The following is a 21,829-nucleotide window of genomic DNA, read 5'->3' as shown; positions in this document are numbered from 1 at the left end:
CATGAACGTATTAACCTTACCTGAATGTACCGGATATTTGTATCTTTCCAGTTGTACAATAATCTTCTCCCTTATTTTCAATTTTTTGAGTACCTGCAAGGCGATACAATATATCGATCGAAAATTTCTTTCCTCTGTCTCCAATGTCCCAACATATCACCCTTGGTTTGGTGTTTTGTAACATTTTATAAGAGAGTACTTTCTCTTTGAATATTTTAATCAGTAAGGTCATCTCATCATCACATTCATTCATTTACTTATTCTTTTCGATCAAGACGGTCTTCACTCCTTCGTCCGTTGTTCTCGTTGCTTCACATCGGTATCTTTTACGTACCAACACTATCTTATAATATTCTACGCTGTTAACATGTTTCGAAGTCGAAACTTGGCTACTTTAGCAGTGCTTGCACTATCCGGATCGTCTCTAAGTAAGCCGGTTTCAGGCGGATCATGGGTTGGTGAGACTTGTATTTGTCCACCTTCCGATTGTCCACCAGTTGTCACCTCCTACACCACAATCACGACTACTCCTGTTCAAACTGTCACTATCACAAAAACTATCAGTCATGAAGTAACCCCTCCAGCAAACACGACTCCCAATCCAAGCATGGGTCCACCAGGAGTACCATCTTCACCGATCGTCATTTATACCCCTTCCACTACTGCCCCACCCGAAACCACCGTCAAGACGACTACAATATCTGGCTCTGAGATACTTGTCACCAGTACTATCACACCAAGTCAACCTCCACCGCAGAGCACTATACCTTGCGAAACGATCACTAAAACTATCACAACTTCAGGAACTGTCGTTGTCATAACCACCACTATCACACCTAGTCAGCCTCCTGCCCAGACTGTCACATCAATAGTTGGAACTCCAATAATTACGACTGGTAAATAATTTCCTTGATCCTTCACACCCATTTTATCATAAGATCTGACCAACCCAATTCTAGTACCTGGATCTACCATCATAACCACTATACCTGGCATGATTATCACTTCAAGCATTCCTGGATCAGTCATTGTTATCACGAAGACTATCCCACCAACTACTGAAACCACTGTCATTCCTTGCGATTCGACTCTCACGGTAACTCAGACAGGAACAGTAGTCAAAACAACTCGTCCTGTCTCTACAATCACCTTCACAGAATCTGGACACATTGTAACTTCCACGTATCCACCATCAACCCTATACGTGACGTATACATCGAATATCTACACCACTGTTGTAACAGCTACAACGATAACGAAAACTATTTCGGCAAGCACGCTAACAATCACTAAGACTGGTGAAATTGTTCAAACCACTGTTCCAGGCTCTACCTTCGTTACCACAATTCCCGGGTCTGTCATAACTTCAACAGTTACGCCTATTCCAGCAACTACAACCTCGCCCTCGTCAACATGTCAATACGATCCATGCCTCAAACAAATGCTAGAATCCTCAGCCGTGACTTCATTCTGCGCTACCTATACAGCAAGTGTTCACACGATTCCAATTTCCCTCCCAGCCTGCGTCTCTGAATGTGACACTGCACCAGGTGCTCTCTCATTTGCTTGCTCATGTCTAGTCGGCCAATTCACTCCTCCAGCTGTGACTTCCACCCCTGTCACCATCACAACTGCCTCAACAATTTTTGACCCATCGTTTACACCTACGGCTTCCTCGAAGCCTCCATGCAAACACTGTACAGAGGTTCTCACTATTCCCCAACCTTCCATAACCCCATCAAATGGAACTTGTTCAACTGGTCTGATTCTCTCCACAATAACTACAACTACTACGTTCATCCAAATCCTTACAACTACAAGTAGTATTCCAGTCTCACCACCAACGGCTCATATTTCTAGCTCCCCAAGGCCTTCAAATGGTACGGTCTCAACGGCAACGCTTTCTTCTGCCCTTTCTTCCACTGTTTTCCTCTCGTCATCTATCGTTCTATCGGCATTGATTGCTCCCTCTTCTTCTGCGCAGAGCACTAACACATTATCATCTTCCTCCGGGGTCGCATTGTGGTAGAATCAAAGTTTATTGACCAAAGAATTACCCAAACAACGAGATATAGGCGCTAGGAGGCCTGCAAAAAGGGAATGAACCATTGTTTGGACCCGGGTTTGAGCTAGTGTGCTGTTCCAAAATCGTCTCTTTCTTTATTTTTATCTTATAACGTTGTATTCGTTTTAATTTAATCTGGTATTATCAGGTATGAAAGGTGGGAATCGTGTGTTATGATTATGGTGGGAATTGACATAGACAAATATGATTAGATTAATTTAATGATTGTTTTTCTGGAATTTAGTTTCTGAATTCAATGTTGACTCATCTCGAGGTTTGTTCTGAGTCTGAGAAATCCTTCTTCCCATGGTTCCAGTCTGTGATCTCGTCCAAACTCATTTTTCTTCTGGAGACATAGCATCGTGAAAGGCTATCCCAGGATGAACCTCATACCTAGGAAACAATTCGAGCAATGTTCTAGTTTATAATGAACTTGGACGAGATGGCGACTATCCTCTAAATTAAAACTGAGATGATTCTATAGAGAGCTTCCGACAACAGAGGATCCACGGAGAAGTAGAGAGCATGTAAGCTCAGAATACCGGCTTGGCTGGGGGTTTTCAAGGATATTATCTAACTTGATCAGATTGAAGAATGAAACTTCTCGACCTGGGCTTTCGAATCATTTTTTGGCGATTGCTTGACTGTTTTGGGAGGCTACTTTGAAAACACCAAGACACTTCAACTCTTAGCAAAGCTCATATGATAATTAGGTTGGATTTCGATTCGTGGTATAGACCTGATTCTCAAATTTACAGGGATGCACACAGTGTGGCCATCCATTCAGTAACCCATAACATGCTTTGGAACATAAGTCTCCTCCAAATATTTACTTTCCTGTTCGGTAAGTTGAACACTTAAAGCTTTCAAACTATCATCCACCTGCTGTTTGTTGTATAATCCGCAGACAGGCGCCATTCCTCCCTTTGATATAATCCAAGCAATCGCAATGATGGCCATGCTAACACCCCTCTTACCAGCCAATTCTTCCACCCTTCGTACAATTTCTTGATCAGCCTCAAGATGCTTACCACGGAAAAGTAGCTTCAAGAAGACATCACTCTTCTCACGTTCATCAGTGCGATCTTCCCAGGAGTGGGCGAGCACACCGGCGGCTAGTGGCGACCAGGGAAAAAGGCCAATCTTGGCTTCCCTGCAGTATGCGTTCATCTCGCGCTCCTCTTCGCGGTAGAGCAGGTTGTAGAAGCCTTGCATTGAGATGAACTTATGCCAGTTGTGTTTTTCGGCTACGTTCTGCGCCATCTGGAACTCCCAGGCTGCCATCTACAACAACAACATTAGTCAAATTCGTTTTAGTGATCCGAGGACCTAGAGAAGACTCATAGAGCTACCACCTATATATCTAGCTTTCCCGCTCTCGACGATATCATTTAAGACTTTCATGGTTTCTTCGAGTGACACTTCGCGATCAAGACGGTGAGTTTGGAGAACGTCAATATAAGTACCGAGGCGGGCAATGCTGGCGTCTACAGCGTCGAAAATGTGCTTTCTTGATAGTCCGACTTGATTCACCTGAACATCATCGTTTCTCGCTTGGCCAGCGGCATCAACAGCTCCTCTCGCAGGATCGACGAAATGGAACACCTTGGTCATGATGACAACTTTGTTCCGAGGGATATTATACTCTTTGAAGAAGGCGCCAAGGATCTCCTCTGAGCGTCCATTGGAATTTACATCGGCGACATCGAATGTGTTGATACCAGAATCATATGCATGCTTGAGGATAGGGAATGCCTCTTCTTGGGTCAGGACCCAGGGTTGCCAGTTCTTGTCACCATAGGTCATACAGCCAACTATGATCTTGGAGACTTTGAGGCCGGAGCTTCCAACTCTATAATAGACGTTAGTTTCTGTCTGAGCATTGATTCCTTGTGTAATGAGCTCGAGCATACCTCATGTATTGCATTTTGTTATACATAACTAATACTACTGAAGTGGGAGGAAAGAGATGATGTTTAGTCAATGGAAAATTAATGGAACAATGGATTTGAACTTGATTCCGTGTGCCCTGTGTGGTATTAACACTTTATATATTGAGAGATGACAAGGTAGAGTACAACTTCGCATGTTGTCAGTCACTTGATACACTTTACTATATCTACTGTAGCTGCTGAGCGCAGGGTAAGATCGCCATACATTACGATCTTCCTATCCAGAGCAAAAAAATTAAATGATTCAAGAGATAAATCTTCCGAAGAGAAGATGCTCAATTAGGAAATTTTGTCGTAAGCAACGCGCATCAGTAGCTCGACCCTAAATTGTTTTTACCGCTAACTAAGGTTACTCGAGTGGGTCCACAAATCTAAGAAAGATGATCTGAAACCCTTAATAGAATGGCTCAAGCACTTTACTACCACTTTTTCTAGCCCCACAAAGCATAAAATTGGGTCTCAATTTCTTCATCTTTAAGGTTTTCATGGCTCCCTGAAGTATCTCCGCCGATATGTCCGGCTAGAGCAAAGCTTCACTGGTCAAGGTACAATGCCTTGTTCATAAGTAACCCAATGTTACTTGCTTAAATTCAAGGTGATCCGTATTGACCAACACCTTTTTCCTCCTGTCCACCTCTGTAACAGGTATTCAAGTTTCCCTTCTTTCATTTCGAAGTTATCGCGTTCCAATGTCAAACAGGTACGCTGCAGCTCACGAGCAACTCCTCGGCCCGGGAGATCAGCGTCCAACAGCGTTGCAAGTTGTCAAAGACGAGGAGCTCGAGGGAAAGCTCAAGGATAAAGTTGTACTTATTACTGGATGCTCTGCGGGTTTGGGTGTAGAGACTGCGCGTGCAATGCTTGCAACAGGTGCTACTCTCTTCCTCACAGCTCGGAATACGACCAAAGCACGAGCAGCCCTCGGCGAAGTTGCTGAATCACCACATGTACACCTCTTAGAGATGGACCAGACTTCGCTCAAAAGTGTACGAGCATGTGCTGCGAGTTTCCTCGAGCAGAGTAAAACGTTGAACATCATGATCAACAACGCTGGCATCATGGCTGTACCTGAGACTATGACAGAGGATGGCTTCGAATCACAATTCCAGACTAATCATCTGTCCCACTTTCTCCTCTTCTATCTTCTCAAACCTACAATCCTCGCTTCGGCAACTCCCGAATTCGCTTCGCGCGTTATCAATCTCTCCTCTTTGGGTCACCGTCGTGGGGAGCCGGATCTTGATAATATCAACCTCACTGGGTGGTACGATAAGTGGAGAGCATATGGAAGCAGCAAAACATGTAATATCTGGATGGCCAATAAGATTGAACGGCGATACGGTTCAAAGCATCTGCATGCCTTCTCTTTGCACCCAGGTGGTATTGTTACGCCATTATGGGATTCCATGAACGGTGAAGACATTGCGGACCTAAGAAGCCAGGGGGGCTTTGATGAAAGTCTTAAATCGCCCGCGCAGGGTGCCGCCACAACGGTATGGGGAGCAATCGCCAAGTGCTTGGAAGGAGATGGTGGAAAGTATTTGGATGATGTGCAGATTGCGGGCCCATGGACTTCAGATCAACCATTTGCACTACCTGGTTGGGCTCCTCATGCTTATGATAAAGCAAGAGAGGGCAGACTTTGGAAGTTGTCATTAGACATGGCTGGGTTGAAAGACACTGATCTCTGAACCTGTGTTTTCGAATATGGAATGACATCATGTTTTGTTTGAGATTATTTACTGTTACCGCTACTCTTATATATAATACCGCACAATAGATAAACACCGTTCTATACTACTTTGCCGAATATCTTCTCTCCAATGAGGCGAAATATATCTCTCAGACTTACTAATCCAATACTCTCAATCAAAATCCTACTGTCTGGTATATTATCTTAAAGTTTAGTTTATAATTTTATCAAAAATATCATATTACAGATATATCAATCTGAAAGATGTAGGTCGCTCACAACCCCGCTACTGTTGTTGTTCGCCAAGTGGCTCTCGTCTAAGTTTCATTAGTTATGGACATAAGCAATATTTAATAATGTAGCTCTATTATGTATATATAATTTGTGGAGAATCTAGAAGCGGATCTTGATTAAGAAACATTGAAGATTGATATTATAATTTGGTAACAATAGGTGTTTACGAAGGCGAGCTTAGCTAATCTCGCAAATTAGTATTTCCAGTAAGCTAATTTAATACATGTCAGATTGATTTGCAGGGTAATTGATCATCAGAGAGTACTTTGTATACAAAAGAATGCCATTGACTAAAGTGCAAGCTTTCACATGCCTACTGAGTTTATGAAACGAATAAACAAATATATTTGGGTCAACTTGAAACCCTCAAGGCAGTATCCAATTAGTTTCTCAACACCTCTTTACTGTCATGTGCTAATATAACACTAGATCTAAGGTGTAGAAATGAGAAAAAGCACAGTATAGATCATGAAGATTTCAAGTCTTATTAATTGATCGAAGAAATTAAGTATCCACATAGTAAAATATTTACGCCTGGAATCGCAATTAAACATTTCTTTCATATAATCTTGTCTATGTGGCGCTATCTTTCTAATGTCCGACCATAGACTGCGCGGCGGCAGAATATCTGTTACCATGAGGCTTGGCATCATCCACAATCTTGCGCATTTCTTGCAACTCGTCCTTCGTCAAATCAATGTTCCGTGAAGCAAAGTTGGCCTCCAGTCGCTCTGGCTTGGTTGTACCTGGAATAGCAATCATACCCTGAGCAGCAACCCATGCGAGAGCTATCTGGGTGATTGTACAACCTCTTCGAGTCGCGAGTTTCTTGATTTCCTCCACAATAGCCTTGTTATTGTAGAAATTCTCTCCTTGGAATTTAGGGCCTAGATAAGATTACGTTTCAGTAAAGACTGGGGAAATTGTAGTGAACAGGGAATGTAGTCAAGCAGAGACATACTACTTCGATGGAAATCGCCCGCAGGGAAATCATCAGGAGTCTTGAACCGAAAGTCGTCCACGAGCCATCCGTGACCCAGTGGACTATAGGCAACGTAGGCAATCCCTAACTCTTTTGCAGTTTCTATTAATCCATCTGTCTCGTGAATAGTCTCAAAAGCAGAATACTCTGCCTGGAGAGCATCAATCTTTGCAACTACGAATGTCAGTGGTAGGAATCGACAATTGCAAATGGGAGCTTACTCGAATTCGCTTTGCGCAAAGTGGCAGCAGAACACTCAGAAAGGCCGATGAACTTGGTCTTTCCCGCTTTACGAATCTCATCGAGAGCTGGGATAGAATCTTCTAAAGGAGTGTCTTTGAAATAAAGTTAGCAGACTGAGCACGAAATTAAGTTGGGATAACCTACTAGGATCAATACGATGCAAATAGTAGAGGTCTGGTGTGAAGCCGAGTCTCTCAATGGTGCCCTCAATATACTCCTTAATATGAGAAGCAGAATTAGTAACTCCCCCGAGTCCACCTTCAGCTTTCCCCATACAATCAAAACCACATTTTGATGCAACTATAGATAAGCGTGGTCAGTGTTGGTTCTCCAATGGCGATGGGTTGTAACGTACTGAAGACTTTATCACGTACGTTGTGCTTTCGAATGAAGTCTCCGAGCAGTTTCTCGTTGACACCCGCTGCGTAAACAACCTGAATTCTCATTTAGCAGTCTTCCGACGCAGATGCAGAGATATCTTAAACCTACAGCAGTATCCCAGAATGTACATCCCAGTTCAATAGCTTTAAGAAGGACTGGCTCAGCTTCCTCCAAGCTGAGATTACTTCCTAAACCAAAGCTTAACCCCATAGCACCGAAGCCCGGATTAGCGACCTGGATGTCGCCGAAGGGAATCGTTTTGACCATATTGACTTTTTATAGTGCGTTTCTGATTGTTTAGTTGTTCGTTGTGCACTTTTCGGAATCATACGAAATTACAGATATATATATACTGTAAAATAAGGAAGTGACAGAGAGCCAGGTGAGGTCTCAGAGACGGACTTTATGGAGATAACATCGGAATCGATTGAAACATTCTACTTGATTCTTAAGTCAGTATTGTCCCGCTCGCTTCACTTCCTAACATCGGATATCAATAAAGCAGCATTGGTTCCATTTTGTTGTTTCGGCCGAAAGTGGCTTGTGGAGATTCGTAAACTGGTGAACCCCTAGATAGCTTACGTAAGTTACCTTATTTCAACATGCAATATTGCGTGCCGTGGTTTATCAGTGGGTTGGTGGGGCCATTTCTCAATCTCAAGCCTTCTGCATCAACGACTTTGAACAACGGTTTCTCATATAAGGCAGATGTCGACGCACCAAAGGGAACCCAGACTACATAATGAAGAAGTACTTATTAGTGGACGAGGGACAGAAGAGATATTATCGGAAGAAAAGGTAGACAATCAGACTCAATGCAATAGTCATAGGTATCAAAAATTAGTTGATCCCTAATAAGACTAATCAATCATTTGAAGCTATAGCACGTATGGAAAGATTGATCATCATGTGAGAATTGATCAAATAGACACAAGTATGATAGATTCTAGAGGTGTTAAGTTCTCCTGAATGTTGACATTGTACCGGTAGACGAGAGACGAGAACGAGATGCGAGGGGTTGAAAGTGATCTGCCCATTGGTGGGCAAGTTGCCATATCTGTTAGAGCAATATTGCAACCATGGCATCTACGTCATCAACGACACTACATTGCCGCATAGCGATAAGGTTGCGATCGAGCACAAGCATGACCCAGGACCGGATGCGGAGATAAGTCCACCGTAGATTCCCCGGCATGTTCCACTTTTATACTACCTTCCCAGAGTTTGTTTGCTAATTCCTTCCTACGTCCAATCCTACCTTTCCTATTTTGAGTGCCTCATCTGCTTACTGCTTGCTTACTATCTGTTGCTTACTACTTAATTACTGCTTATGTACACCCCACACCTAGGTGGAAGTAAATCACAAGTGCGATATCCACATCGTTCGAATATGCCCAAACCACCATTCGCCGCTCAGATTACCCTGGAGTATACGCTGCAGCAAGATACAAACAGAGGAGTAGAGGATGTTCGGTCTGGCATGTCTAACGCGGCCGAGCGAAGAAAGGAACAAAATCGAGTCCATCAGAAAGCTTGGCGTAAGTACTTGTTCCACTTTTTTACAATAAGTCCTCGTATGTCACAATGGAGTACTGATGATGTGTGTGTCTCTAACTTGCAGGGAGAAGAAAGAAGCTTGAGCGATCACAGTTCCGCATAGTGAAATATCCGACCGATGTGTCGAACAGTTCTTCCGGGCAAAAGCTTGCACCCTCGGAGACTAGCTCGTCGGGCTCTAGTGGCTCATTAGAGGATAGCTCGCTGATGGTAAGAGCTACAAGTCAACATTTCTCCCATTCACACTCAGATATAACTGCATGGCAAGAGGCCGATCTGCTTAATGTCTTCAATTCAGCTGCAGGCCTTTCTCAAACCAAAACTTGCGAGCGTTCTCGAATAGCTGTCGCATGCGCACAAGGCAATCTGGGAGATTCTGTAATTATAGAGTGGTTGCAAAAATGGTCACGAAATGCTTTCAAGGTTGGATTTCTGGGGAGCGACAAACTGTTAGTTCTCGTCAAAGTCAATGTGTTCCGAGCTCTCATCAGCAATTCCATGACTCTTGGAATTCCATCCGACGTCATCACGAACGATGATGCAACATCTGCATTTTGTCCGCCATCTGTTGATGTGAACGGCATCCTCGCACTGCCGCCAACATTGCGGCCCACAGATCTTCAAACCCGGATTCCCCATCATCCTTGGATTGATTGTTTGCCTGTGCCTCAGATGCGGCAAAATTTAATCCGAGCCGGAAACACATATGATGTTATGGACCTTTGTGGAGACTTGGTTGGACTTTTCAGTGCTGGCACTGGGAGAACAGGCATGGTCATCTGGGGAGAGCCGTGGGATGTGGCTAGTTGGGAAGTTACCGAGGGATTCTTGGAGCGTTGGGGATGGACGATCAAGGGATGTTGGGATTTATTTGAGTCCACAAATAGATGGAGGGCAGAACGAGGTCAAATGGCTCTACAATTTGACAAAGTTTTGATCTGAAGACTTCATCCATGTGTTTCATGGATGGCATCGCAGAATCTTCAAGAGAGAGGTAAGCGAACTGGTTTGGCATATGCGCATTTTTATCATCTGCTGGCACATTGGGCTGTTCTTGGATACAAATGTGATTTTGTTGAAGCAAAACAAAAAATAGAATGATGTATTGACGGCAGATGTCTCTAGACTGAGCTATTTATTTAAGGATATGTTATGAAAGGGATCAAGCATAATATGATCAACTCCAATTTTGGATGATGCGCATGTGCCAATCCCCAGCGTTAATTTCTCGCCTAGAGAGGCATGTACCTTTACTTATTCGATGGAGCGTGAATAAGCGATACCTTTTTGTGAAATTGATCATCATTCTGAGATGATCAAGGGTTCATATTTGTTGAGTTACTTCGTGTTAGATGGTGTCGCTCATATAGTTTCCTAGTGTTGTGGAAATTTTCAATCTTTTACATTCGTAAGTGTCCCTGCTCCGGTTTTAAATTATCAAATAGTGGCGAGTCATGAGATTGAATAGCTCTATCTTGCTTCACGATTAATTCGCTCAAGATCTTCCCCCTTGATGGAATTCAAGTTATTCTGTACCGCATTATCCACACCGGATTCAATATCATCGTTATCATCTACGAGATCAGACTAGCCTGAAGTATCACTTCGCGAAAGAAGACTGGAAGCTATGGCAGTAACATCGGCACGCGGTACCCTCCCTGAAAATTTGGTCTTGCCTAGATGAATTTTACCCCTGGGAGCATTGGTAAGTCAGCTAGGTCGTAAGCTAATTGCTTGAAAAGAATACGGGCTATCATCGTTCCTCTGCTTAGGTAGCCATGGCGAGCAGGTACTCATCAGCATTCAGCTTAGCCTCCGCTATCTCTGGATATGCTCTTGTCTCGTCGAGAAAGCTTTGGTAATCTGTGCTGTCCCACCAAGGCGCCTGCTTTCGGCGCGGGGCAGAAATGATATCATGAGAAATTTTGTACCCTCGGGACAGCTAACAAATGCCTTGACGGTTTTCTTCACCGCATTCCGACCGACCACGTTAACATTACTCATATTCCCTGGTAAATAGTAAAGCAGCTTAGCAAAACTATTCGTAGAATAATCATAACATTCCTTACCTGCCGCGAACACAATATAGTTAGCCTTGAGTTCCTTGAGGATCCTATTGGTGTTTTCGTCCTTCATACGTGCAAGATCAACAACGAGGACATCGGCTTTTGCGCCTCTTTTTGGTCCTTACTGAAGAACTTCTGCTTCTTGTCTCTGATCTCTGATGACACTGGTAACGTGCCAGGGTTTCATAAGCATCGACTCAGCAATCAGTCGGCCAATGCCACCATCTCCACCAAAAATCAGAACGCGGGGTGAGGCCATAATCTCAACCCAAAACAGAACAAGAGCGACAATAAGGATCTGATATTAGAAAGAACAAAGTGTGTGTAGATGGCGATAGGGAAAGAGAAAAGCTGCGCGTGGAAACCACTTGATTTTTTGCTATTTCATGACTGTTTTAGGGGAGGAGGGGCACTTTTAGAGTGATCGAACCATCTCGTTCTCTCGCTTCATTTGAATTATTCATTATGGAACAAGTTTCGGGCGAAGCCTTTTCGCTTAATGTCGAGAAGAAGAAGATGAGAAGAGAGTAAGGAAAAAAAAGTAAAGGAAGGCTCACTGTACAATGTAGGTACCTATATTAAGTCAACATGATATCATCGAGTTATTGAATAAATACTCTTTATTGGCTGAGGTTGAATGTTCAATCGCCCTCTAGAATGAGATTGGTAGAGGGGCAACCAATCTGCTATGCCGATAAACGTGGCAGTGTTGAAAAGAGCAAGCTGAACAGTCGTTCCCACCCCCGCGCATATTAGCTCCGCCCGCAGCAGCTTGCATGCAATATATTTTCTCATTCTTTGGAAATACAAATATTACTCAAGAATCATTTAATCATATCACGAAATCCAAAAATGTCAATATCTTCGTCATCATATTCTTCATTCGTTTCCTTATTCCGAAAAATCAATGGCGTTCGTCCGTCCTTTCAAGAATTATTGTACACATCACATGATGTCAAAACACTCCTACCGGCTTCACTATATTTATTGTTCTCCTCATTCTTTCGAAAGAAGAACATCATTCTGCGCAAGCTTCGAGCGTTGTTGAATACATTGGAAAATCCAATATTATTGGTACTTTTATTACAATCCATACACATTTTATTCTCTGGCTATCATACCATTATTCGATACGATTTTGCAAAAACATCGAGCACATCACAAAAGCAAAATCAGCCAAGGGGAGTACCTTCATCGCTGTATCGACCTTTAAATCGAAATCTGGATGAAATTCGTTTGCTTAGGCTATATCAACGACATAATCCATCAGATTTGCCATCATGCACACTTTTTCAAACACAATCAGATTCACGAGACCACCAATCGGACTCAGTACTACAGTCAAGAATTCTATTCCAACAGGAGAGAAAATATAATGCCCTCTCATATGCCTGGGGAAGTTCAGCTCGATTATCGCCAATCGTTGTGAACGACGTCGAAGTGATGGTTCATGCCAACCTTGCAAAATGCTTGAGGCAATTGACAAGTAACATGAAGGCTGAATCACAACAATCAATGTTCCTGTGGGTGGATGCAATCTGTATCAACCAGAATGATTTAACAGAGCAAGCAATTGAAGTCAAGCGTATGGGAATGATTTATTCCTCTGCCGAAACAGTCATTGTATGGATTGGGGCACCCAGGATTGAAAGCGATGCGCCTAACTTGCGATATATTCTACGCAGATTAGACCGGACTAGACAAGATATTGACCCCAAATTGCTCGACTCAGAATGGCCGGTGTGGTCCGATAATAATTCCTCGCGGATGATAAACCAGTTCTTTTCGAAAGAATGGTGGCAGCGAACTTGGGTCTTTCAAGAGATCGTACTTGCAAAAAGCATTTTCTTACATTATGGCACTGTTTCTTTCACTTGGGACACAGTCAGTAGCTCACAGCTACATTTTTATTATCTCCACTCAAATTGTGCACTTCCGCCGGGTACGATACCTGAAGGAGTTTTCAAGGCTATGAGGAGAGTTCTGACCATCAATTTTGTCAGAGATAGCAGAGCGCGTGGTCTCAAAGTTCGACTGACTCAGCTATTGTGTATGGATAGGAGGTCGTTTTGCTCCGATCCACGAGATCGTATATATGGGCTTCTGGGTCTTGCAGAGGACCGCGATGTCGTAAGCCCTGATTATACGAAACCTATTCGGTGGGTCCTCCAAGATGTAGTACAAAGTCTCATAGAAAAGGGCAAATCCTTGAATGTCATCTGCATGCTACCGAAGTTTCATAAGATGGATGGTCTACCCTCTTGGGTTCCTGACTTCACCGCATCTTCACCTCCGCGGAACTTCATGAGTTTCCTGTCGAAAGACCCAAATACATTTCATGTATTCATGGCATCGGGAAAAATGCCTTTCTCTGGAGTACATGTAAAAGCGGGTGTTCTCTCGGCAAAAGGAATAATATTAGACGTTGTTGATGGCATGGGTTCAGCTACTTTTGTGACCCGATCGACTCGTCCCTCTCTGCCCAGTCACGAAAATCTGCAACAATCAACTACAAATAACTCACGCTACCCTAGCAAGAATGACCTGTTCCATGCTATCTGGAGGACGCTAGTGTCATCTCGAACAACTCATGATACCAAAGCAACTTCTGCGAGCGGAGCTGTATATCTCACATTCAAGTCAGTGACAATACCAAAGGAAAATTGGCTGTTGGAAGACGTATGGAAGTGGAAAGAATTAGACGAGATCAGGTTCTTTTACGCCAACAATGCAATGCTAAAAGTCGCTGGAAAATCCTTGAGTGATTGGATAAATCTTGCACTTCCAGTATTTGAGCCAAATCTTGACGCTTCTGTCAAGGGCGTCAAGAATGAAATTAGGTATTTACCGTACCATGTCAAAAGTACTCTACGAAATCAAAGGTTTCTCGTGACGGCATCTGGATATATTGGATACGTGCCGAATGAAACAAAACGTGGGGATACAATATGTATACTGTATGGCATGGACGTACCGGTGGTTCTGCGAAAAAATCAGGATAAAACTTTTGAAGTCATTGGGCCATGCTATGTTCATGGTGTAATGGAAGGTGAATTGATGAACGATATGCAAAATGGAGTTTTTGAGGAGATTGTTTTCGATATTAGTTGATTTTATTTCACACTTTCCGGGACATGGCGTCTGTTTTGGTACTTGATCTCATTATTGCAACCGATCTCTCAGGACCGAGATTGTTCTTTTTGTATGAATATAAAGTGTTGAAAAGGAGGGGATACTGGACGATCAATGACAGTGGACGAAATTTTGAATTACTATGCACTTTCCAAGATCCTGGAAAAATTGGTTACTGAGAACTTTGGTTAGTTGCAAGTATGGACACCCTCTTTACCCCGTACATAATTCTCAAATCTGATGACCACAAAAATGCTCTGAAGAAGTGCATAAACGAGAATACCACAGTGGATTTCATCCAGATCCAGCAGATATTGATGTGATTAAGGGCTAGAGAAGAGCAACAGGAATCAAGCTCATATTCCCAGAAAGCTTAATTTGATAAATACCCTCTATTGCCTTACTTGCCCTTCTATCTCAATATATCTTTCTCGAATCTGTAGTCTCGGCGCTGATGTGACCTCAGCGTGCTCTACGTGCTATATTATCTAAACGTCATTTTCAACATTTTATATTCTTATTATCTGTGTCAAACCTTGTACAAGAAAATAAATCATTAATAAATTGCTAAGTACAATTGATCGATTGTAAATCAGGAATTCAATACTTTTTCGTATAACCCCTGAATTCTCGGTGATAACACTCTAGGTCGATTAAAAAAATGATTTCGACATCAGACTACCCCTTCATTCTCGTTTATTTACATGAATCTTCTCTCCACAATAATGGAGACCACTCCACCTTTTCATATGCCTAACGATCCTCCAATTTCAATTCATCTCTAAATACCAAAAAGAAAACTCATGAAGCACCAAAGAATATACTAAAAACTTGTCAAGAAGAATGAACAAACAAATCGACGTCGGCATGATTCGAACATGCGCCCCCGAAAGGAATTGATTTCTAGTCAATCACGTTAACCACTCCGTCACGACGCCTGTCAAATTATATTTGTTTGATGAATAAGCCGCCCCGTCTAACGTCTACATACCCTTCTAAAATTGAGTAACAATCATCAGAAATACTTTCTGAAGTGTGTGTAGAAGGTTACTCGGAAGCATCGTAATCTTGCAATATGCAAAACCCACTCCTTTTTTCTTTTCTCTTTCTTCGTATATCAAATCTTGGTTACACACATCTTGTCCATGTTAATAATTCTCTACTTGACAGTATAGATTGTGGAAATCACCTGCACACACAGATCCACACATCATGGATTTAATCCCTAATGTATTCGCTATGCTATGATCAATTTTTTTAAACAGTAATTAATATATAATGGATTTGATCATAGTTTATCAACCCTAACTTCTTCTAGAACAGCCGTATAACTAGAGGTTCTCGTTGACAAGCTTGGACGTGGGCTGCTGTGGCGGTGGATACACATGATCATTGTTGGCCATTATATCTGTAGCCTGCTTGTCCTTAATCGTGCGCTTTCATTCCTCTGTGAAACGATGATAATATGATTCGGGGCATCACTCAGGTGTCTAAACATACTCGGTGATCATTCTGTAACTCTCAGGTAGTGATATCTCATTTTTCTTCCTCGTGATGATAGTTTTAGATGCCCAGCATCAGCATGACATTGCTTAAGTTTCGAGCCTTTGTTTACCTTGCGGACTGCAGATCGAAGTAGTTGCATAAGTCTTCTTCGAATTTGAGTCGATCTTCGGTGAACTCGAGCTTTTCGCCAATCTCATCAATCCCTCCACGAAATCTGTATGACTTAGATGCTTAAGGAATTCTTCACCAGACATACCCTCCAAAGGCGTTAATTCGTGAGTTGAACTTTCTATCTTCTTTGCTTCAATTCTTGTTTCCAATTCATTTTCCAATTCCAAGATACTCCGTTGAATTTCCCGCATGGTTTTATACCCGGATGGACATTCTAACTTCCGCAGTACTTTTTCGAGAATCTCCAAGGATTGCAAATCTTTCTCGCATATATGCTTCAGGCGTTGTTCTCATATCAACCGTTTCTGCTTTGTTCTCAACAACAATTCCTGTCTCATGAAGTTTTTGGCCTTCAGTTGAATTTTAAGCTCTAATATGACTTTGTCAATTGCATCGTCATCTCCAAAATCAGTTGTATTCATATTCTTCCTTATCCATCTTCGACCCATGTTCGATATGCCAACAATATGATCGACTATGCCCTCCAATCTATCGTTCCAGCTTTGAGTTGTGGCCAAGGCATGCGCAAATCCCCTTCCAACGAGAATTTGGTGAAAAATTCGTTCACAACCACAACTCCCAACCCACTTCTCTTGGCTGACCTCAACATGTATCGAAACCCTGCATCATCCGAGACTAGAATTAAGCAAACAAAAGAATTAGGTTTCTTCTCTAACTGCGTCATCCTCCACTTCTTCCACGCGCGTCGTAGAGCTGCATCTGCTTCTTGGGGAGCTGTACCCACGCGTTCAATGTGGACGCCAGCTTCTATTAATCTTGTACCACTTTCAGAGAATGTGAGATGAGCATCAAAAGCTGATATATCAATAAGCTCCCCGAAATGCCCAGCGAATTTCTTCAACGAAGTTACCACGTCGTCATAGGACGGAGAAGTTCTTTTGTTATCGGCATCCCATAGAACTACGACCGAATTCTGCCTTGATATAGAGGCTTTTTCTTGATTCTTAGATGCAGCTTCCGTGTCGGCCAATGCAGAGATCTGATCCGGCTTGACTTTTGACTTCAGTCTCCTTTGACGTGGTGGCCCGCAGACTTGAGCTTTATCACCCTGTTTGTTGATTAAAATTTTTCCTTGATTCGGCACGGAGGTGTTCTTATCACTTCTATCTAGCCTTGAATTTGAATAAAATTCAGGGCATGCAGTCTTTGATTCAGAATTTATAGTTGTGACCTTTGGCTCTGTAAAATCCACTCGACGTCTGCGTATGTCAATGTGAGATAATGAACCCACGTCCAAATTTAACTTCGAATCCGGAGAACTTGATATACTCTCAGAAAGAGATGAGAGATACAAAGCCTCTTTTGGATTTATTAGCTCCAAAGATTTGTTGGAAACTTCTTCAGAATTGAAAGCATCATAGCATTTCTTCTTCTGATAAACTGAGAACGTTCACATCTTCTCAAAAGCGCGGATGGATGAACACTTCTCAGAGGTGGTGAGCCACCATGCGGAATTGAATTCGAGGATATATCCTTAGCAAGTGTCCTGAAGAATGCTGAGTCCAGACGACATTTTGATAAATTGTTGTTGGTCTCACCACGATTATTGAACCTCGGGTACAACAAACAGAAGAATGATTTGGTGTTGGGAAGCAGAGAGGCGTGGATTGGGTTTCTGGGACTCAATTGAGGAATCATTGCTCATCTCATGACCGTTAGACTTGCCTATCTCTTTGACTCTATGTCACGGGATTTTTTCTGCTGTGACCTTCATGATATCAAGATTCCCGTAAAGAAAATGTGGCGCTGAGATTCCGAGAAAGACGAATACCCGGATTTTGGCGCGGCCGCTAGGTTTATGTTCACATCACATGATACATATGATCTAGCTACCTAGTAGGCAGTTTTGCATCTTTGACAGACACATTGTGTTTACATTTTCTTCACCACCCTCTAATCGTGCCATTGGAACATAAATGTTTTCCTAACTTTCATGAAATCAAATTTCAAATTTGAGAACTACTTGGCCATGCTACTTCTAAGTCGAGTGATCTAGGCTTTAGGAATTCCTGTTGTTATACGTGTCGTACACTGCATGCAACTAGAGATTCAATGGCCTCGAGGCTTGACGATGTGTATCCTTGAGATGTCACATTACATGATTGAGTAGCCAAGGCATTCTTATGCAAACTTTTTTATCCTCACTGCAGTGCGACGAAATTCATGGTTTTTAGACATCCGAAGCGAAGATATTGATCTCGAAAATGAAGAAAAGGCTGGAAAGCTTTCTTCTTATTTTTTTCAACACCCGAGTGGTTTCTCCCAATTTGGTGAAAACCGAAAACTCCATTTCTTCATTGTCAAAAGAAGTATACAAAACCAAAAAAATTCATCATGCCTGAAGTTCACTCATACGAATCTAGCAAAAGCAGAACTTCTCTACCATACCATTCACTTTTGAATCCGAAAATAGAGAATGATGAAGGACCATACCTACGAGATGACGATGCGGCTGCTTTGCGGCGAAAGTTTCTGTATGGAGTAGCTTTGGGGCTTCTCAGTGGATTATCCATAATTCTGGTTATCTATGCCACATTTTCATACATTTCTAATTGGAGTATACCACAGACATTCCCTCCAGATTGTAGGTTAGGGATAGAAATTTCCTCTTGAAAGATTACGGTCGCTTGACATATCACGTACTCATTTTGAGCAGTTCCATCACATCCAGTCATGTTTGAAGAAGACGAAACATATACAGCTGCTTCTAGTCCAGAAATCGATTCAGCATGGGATAATTTAATGCCAGGTAAATTCACCCTCAGAAGTTTTCCGGTCAACATATCTTCAAAAAAGCTAACTCAATGTCACCAGCTGGACGAGGTTTCATTCTTGTCGAAAACCCCGAAAAATATGGTCTTCGACCAGGATTACCATCAGCAAATGGGCCAGATCGATATTCGGTTTCTGTATTCCACCAACTCCACTGTCTGGTAATATCATTTTCTCCTTGCTCTAAAATCCATCCAGATCACCATCTAACACCCACAGGGCATGATCCGCGAATCCTACAACTCGGTTCTCATGGGAGTTCGCCCGCACATCCACGGCGATGAAAATCTCTCACACTCAGCGGCTCAAGAATCGGAAAAAGAACACACATCCCACTGCTTCGATTATTTACGACAAGCAATGATGTGTTCTGCAGATATGACTATCGAATGGGCAATGGAGATGCCGGATGGGAAACCTCCGTTTACAGTTGATGGGTGGGGTATCACTCATATGTGTAGAGATTGGAAACATGTTTTGAAGTGGATGGGAGAGCATAGGAGTCCGGTGAATAGTCCGGGGATTGCGTAAGGGCTTGGGAGACGACGATGGGCTATACATTGCTATGGATTAAAGTTTATATGTTCGACGGACTCTTTTAATTTATTTTCACTTGCATCATGAATACCAATACATGATTTAACCGATATCCCTACATCGTGCACGTCCCTGTATCATGCACGTTTTTAAACTCACCCTACAACAACTTCAATATTTAATAATAAATATATTCAATAAAATATAAAGCTATAAGTGGTCTAAGAGTATAATAAGATATAATAGATTAGAAAAGAAGATTTAAAACTTTCTTATTTAAATCTTATAGGAATCTTAATCTATTGGCCTTGTTTTGATTGTATAACCCCCTCCCCTTCTTTTATTATTGATTCATCCATTATTATTATATTAAAGGGCTCTATAGTTTTCTTAGATATTAGATTTATAATATATAAACCTTTTTAAAGCTTTAAATCTCTTTTAATAGAAGATCCTATTAATTTACAAGCTCTTTTAATCTCCTTTTTAATATCTCTTATAAGTTGATGATTCACTTCCCTTTATGCTATTCTCTCTTTAGCTTCAATTACTTCCTTTTCCTTTTTAGCTTTTTTATTAGCCTTCTTCTGTATCTTAGCTTTCTTTTCCTGCTTTATAGTAAGTGTTTTTCTCTGATTAAAAGATTTTAGCTTTTTTAATCTAAAAAGGAAAATATAAAAAAGCATTATTAATCTTCTTCCCTATAAGGTTTAAACACTTGGAATGAGTTCTTTTCTTCTTTTCCATTTTTAGAGCCTTTTCTAAATCTTTTACTCTATATAATTGAATATTAGTTTTAATTATATTAATAAAGACAATTTTAAAAAGCTTTGAAGTAATCTTGAGGTTCTATGTAAAGGACTGTTATAAAAGGATTCAATTCTACCTTAGAATCTAAAACTAAAGAAGGAAGAAAAGAATAAGAAGAGAATTGTAAGAGCTTTGGACTATATATATTAATAAGTTATATGTTAGGCTAAGGTTTTAAAAGTTAAGTAGTTGAAAAAGGAATCTGAAAGGGATTGAATTGTTATATTACCCCCCTATTTGAAAAAAGCTTGTTTTTGAGTATTTATCTATTTTCTTATTTTTAATAATATTATTATACTTATTATTATTATTTTTATAATGTTTCAGTTATTGAGGTAATACTTTAAACAGATTGAAAAGGTTTTGATTAGCTAGGTATGTCACGGCGCCAACTACATGATCTGTAGTTGCCTTCGTGCCTCAGGCACAGCATACTAGCGCGCCCTACTTCCTATAAGTAGGGCTTCACTCTTTCATAGCTCTTCTACCCTTATGATACAATATAAGTCTTTACCCATATCTTAATAGTTTATACCATCTTCAAATAAGCTATCACAACTTTATTTCTTATTTTATTTCCAAAAGCCCTATCGATGCCTTATCCCAATCATGCCGATCGCATCTACTGTTAATCCATTGTACACCCTGCCGCCAATATTTTTGAGCCTCAAAAAGTGCCGAAGATAGGTGAACAAGCACCTACACCAGAAACACCTGCATCTAGCTTACCTCCGCAGTTCCTTTTCTTGAATCACATTCTCAACTTTACCAAAACCAATATCTCTCCCTTTACAAACCTATTCAATAATCCAAACACTACATACTTCACTGCCACTCAAGCTGTATTTGAATCGATCAAATCGATTACAAACTCATTACAAACCCAAACTACCACTACTCAAGCCTAAGCCATCAATATTCAATCAAAGATTATCGAATTGAAAGACACAATTGAGACATTGAAGATTGCTATTCACATAATTCGTAAACTTCATTTTATCACAAATATCTCATCATTCCTGAAAAGTTCAATAATAATAAATAAGATATTACAAAACGCCAAAATCAGTACACAACTTTTCGTAATATAATCAATCACTACTTGACCACAAATTACAAAAATAAATCAAAGTTTCAGAAAATCACATTTCTTATTAATCTACTTTCTAGTCCTGTTTATACAAACAATTAGATACATTTTGATACAATCACAAATAACATATATAATTCCGATCTTTAGCCCTCTAAATAATATACTATAACAAGCATCTAACATAAATTAAACAAACAATACCAGACTCTAGATCTCTCACACAAAGCTTCCATAAATTACAATAAATATAAAATGAAAAAGACCTCATTTGATAACTTTATTACCGAATTCAAGCAGCTCACTATCAAATGCAAAAAGACTGCTGAATAATAAATCACTAATCTTAAACTCAAAGTCTCACAAAAACTAATCAATACTTTAGTTAACCGCCCTAATAAACCTTCTGCTATCAATATCAATATATGGGTAGTCTAATGGCAAGGCATCTATGATAACTTAGAGAAAAAGATTTATCTTAATAATCAATATAAGAATCAAGACACCAACTTCAATAATCAGAAAAAACCCAATAAAAAAAAGCCTATTATTATTAC

General features: G+C 41.1%; 9 protein-coding genes across 9 annotated transcripts; 5 read left to right on the top strand and 4 right to left on the bottom strand.

Moving 5' to 3' along the window:
* Positions 1–367: 367 nt before the first annotated feature.
* EAF02_001167 (uncharacterized protein) lies at positions 368–2,029 on the top strand (the record flags this gene model as incomplete). Its single annotated transcript, XM_038897215.1, has 2 exons — positions 368–896; positions 960–2,029. The coding sequence occupies 2 exons, from the start codon at positions 368–370 to the stop codon at positions 2,027–2,029; spliced, it is 1,599 nt and encodes a 532-aa protein (XP_038764074.1).
* Positions 2,030–2,848: 819 nt separating this feature from the next.
* Positions 2,849–3,992, bottom strand: EAF02_001166 (uncharacterized protein; the record flags this gene model as incomplete). The annotated part of the gene is made up of 3 exons (XM_038897214.1): positions 2,849–3,349; positions 3,449–3,917; positions 3,979–3,992. 3 exons carry the CDS (start codon positions 3,990–3,992, stop codon positions 2,849–2,851), a joined length of 984 nt encoding a protein of 327 aa, XP_038764073.1.
* Positions 3,993–4,706: 714 nt separating this feature from the next.
* On the top strand, positions 4,707–5,708 carry EAF02_001165 (uncharacterized protein; the record flags this gene model as incomplete). The annotated part of the gene is made up of 1 exon (XM_038897213.1): positions 4,707–5,708. The coding sequence occupies one exon, from the start codon at positions 4,707–4,709 to the stop codon at positions 5,706–5,708; it is 1,002 nt and encodes a 333-aa protein (XP_038764072.1).
* Positions 5,709–6,595: 887 nt separating this feature from the next.
* On the bottom strand, positions 6,596–7,877 carry EAF02_001164 (uncharacterized protein; the record flags this gene model as incomplete). Its single annotated transcript, XM_038897212.1, has 6 exons — positions 6,596–6,891; positions 6,966–7,160; positions 7,208–7,321; positions 7,374–7,529; positions 7,585–7,663; positions 7,719–7,877. The coding sequence occupies 6 exons, from the start codon at positions 7,875–7,877 to the stop codon at positions 6,596–6,598; spliced, it is 999 nt and encodes a 332-aa protein (XP_038764071.1).
* A 1,123-nt stretch (positions 7,878–9,000) lies between these two features.
* EAF02_001163 (uncharacterized protein) lies at positions 9,001–10,109 on the top strand (the record flags this gene model as incomplete). Its single annotated transcript, XM_038897211.1, has 2 exons — positions 9,001–9,148; positions 9,232–10,109. The coding sequence occupies 2 exons, from the start codon at positions 9,001–9,003 to the stop codon at positions 10,107–10,109; spliced, it is 1,026 nt and encodes a 341-aa protein (XP_038764070.1).
* An 876-nt stretch (positions 10,110–10,985) lies between these two features.
* EAF02_001162 (uncharacterized protein) lies at positions 10,986–11,492 on the bottom strand (the record flags this gene model as incomplete). Its single annotated transcript, XM_038897210.1, is given in 2 exon segments — positions 10,986–11,343; positions 11,359–11,492. The coding sequence occupies 2 exon segments, from the start codon at positions 11,490–11,492 to the stop codon at positions 10,986–10,988; spliced, it is 492 nt and encodes a 163-aa protein (XP_038764069.1).
* Positions 11,493–12,724: 1,232 nt separating this feature from the next.
* EAF02_001161 (uncharacterized protein) lies at positions 12,725–14,344 on the top strand (the record flags this gene model as incomplete). The annotated part of the gene is made up of 1 exon (XM_038897209.1): positions 12,725–14,344. One exon carries the CDS (start codon positions 12,725–12,727, stop codon positions 14,342–14,344), a length of 1,620 nt encoding a protein of 539 aa, XP_038764068.1.
* A 2,173-nt stretch (positions 14,345–16,517) lies between these two features.
* EAF02_001160 (uncharacterized protein) lies at positions 16,518–17,511 on the bottom strand (the record flags this gene model as incomplete). Its single annotated transcript, XM_038897208.1, has 2 exons — positions 16,518–17,435; positions 17,509–17,511. 2 exons carry the CDS (start codon positions 17,509–17,511, stop codon positions 16,518–16,520), a joined length of 921 nt encoding a protein of 306 aa, XP_038764067.1.
* Positions 17,512–18,397: 886 nt separating this feature from the next.
* On the top strand, positions 18,398–19,366 carry EAF02_001159 (uncharacterized protein; the record flags this gene model as incomplete). The annotated part of the gene is made up of 4 exons (XM_038897207.1): positions 18,398–18,647; positions 18,720–18,812; positions 18,878–18,996; positions 19,055–19,366. The coding sequence occupies 4 exons, from the start codon at positions 18,398–18,400 to the stop codon at positions 19,364–19,366; spliced, it is 774 nt and encodes a 257-aa protein (XP_038764066.1).
* Positions 19,367–21,829: the final 2,463 nt, after the last annotated feature.

The sequence above is a fragment of the Botrytis sinoallii genome (genome assembly GCF_014898435.1).
Source record: "Botrytis sinoallii strain Bc 23 chromosome Unknown BSIN_001, whole genome shotgun sequence".
In the NCBI taxonomy this organism is placed as follows: domain Eukaryota; kingdom Fungi; phylum Ascomycota; class Leotiomycetes; order Helotiales; family Sclerotiniaceae; genus Botrytis; species Botrytis sinoallii.
The sequence above is the reverse complement of the archived record's forward strand: the minus strand, read 5'-3'. Positions and strand labels throughout refer to the sequence as shown.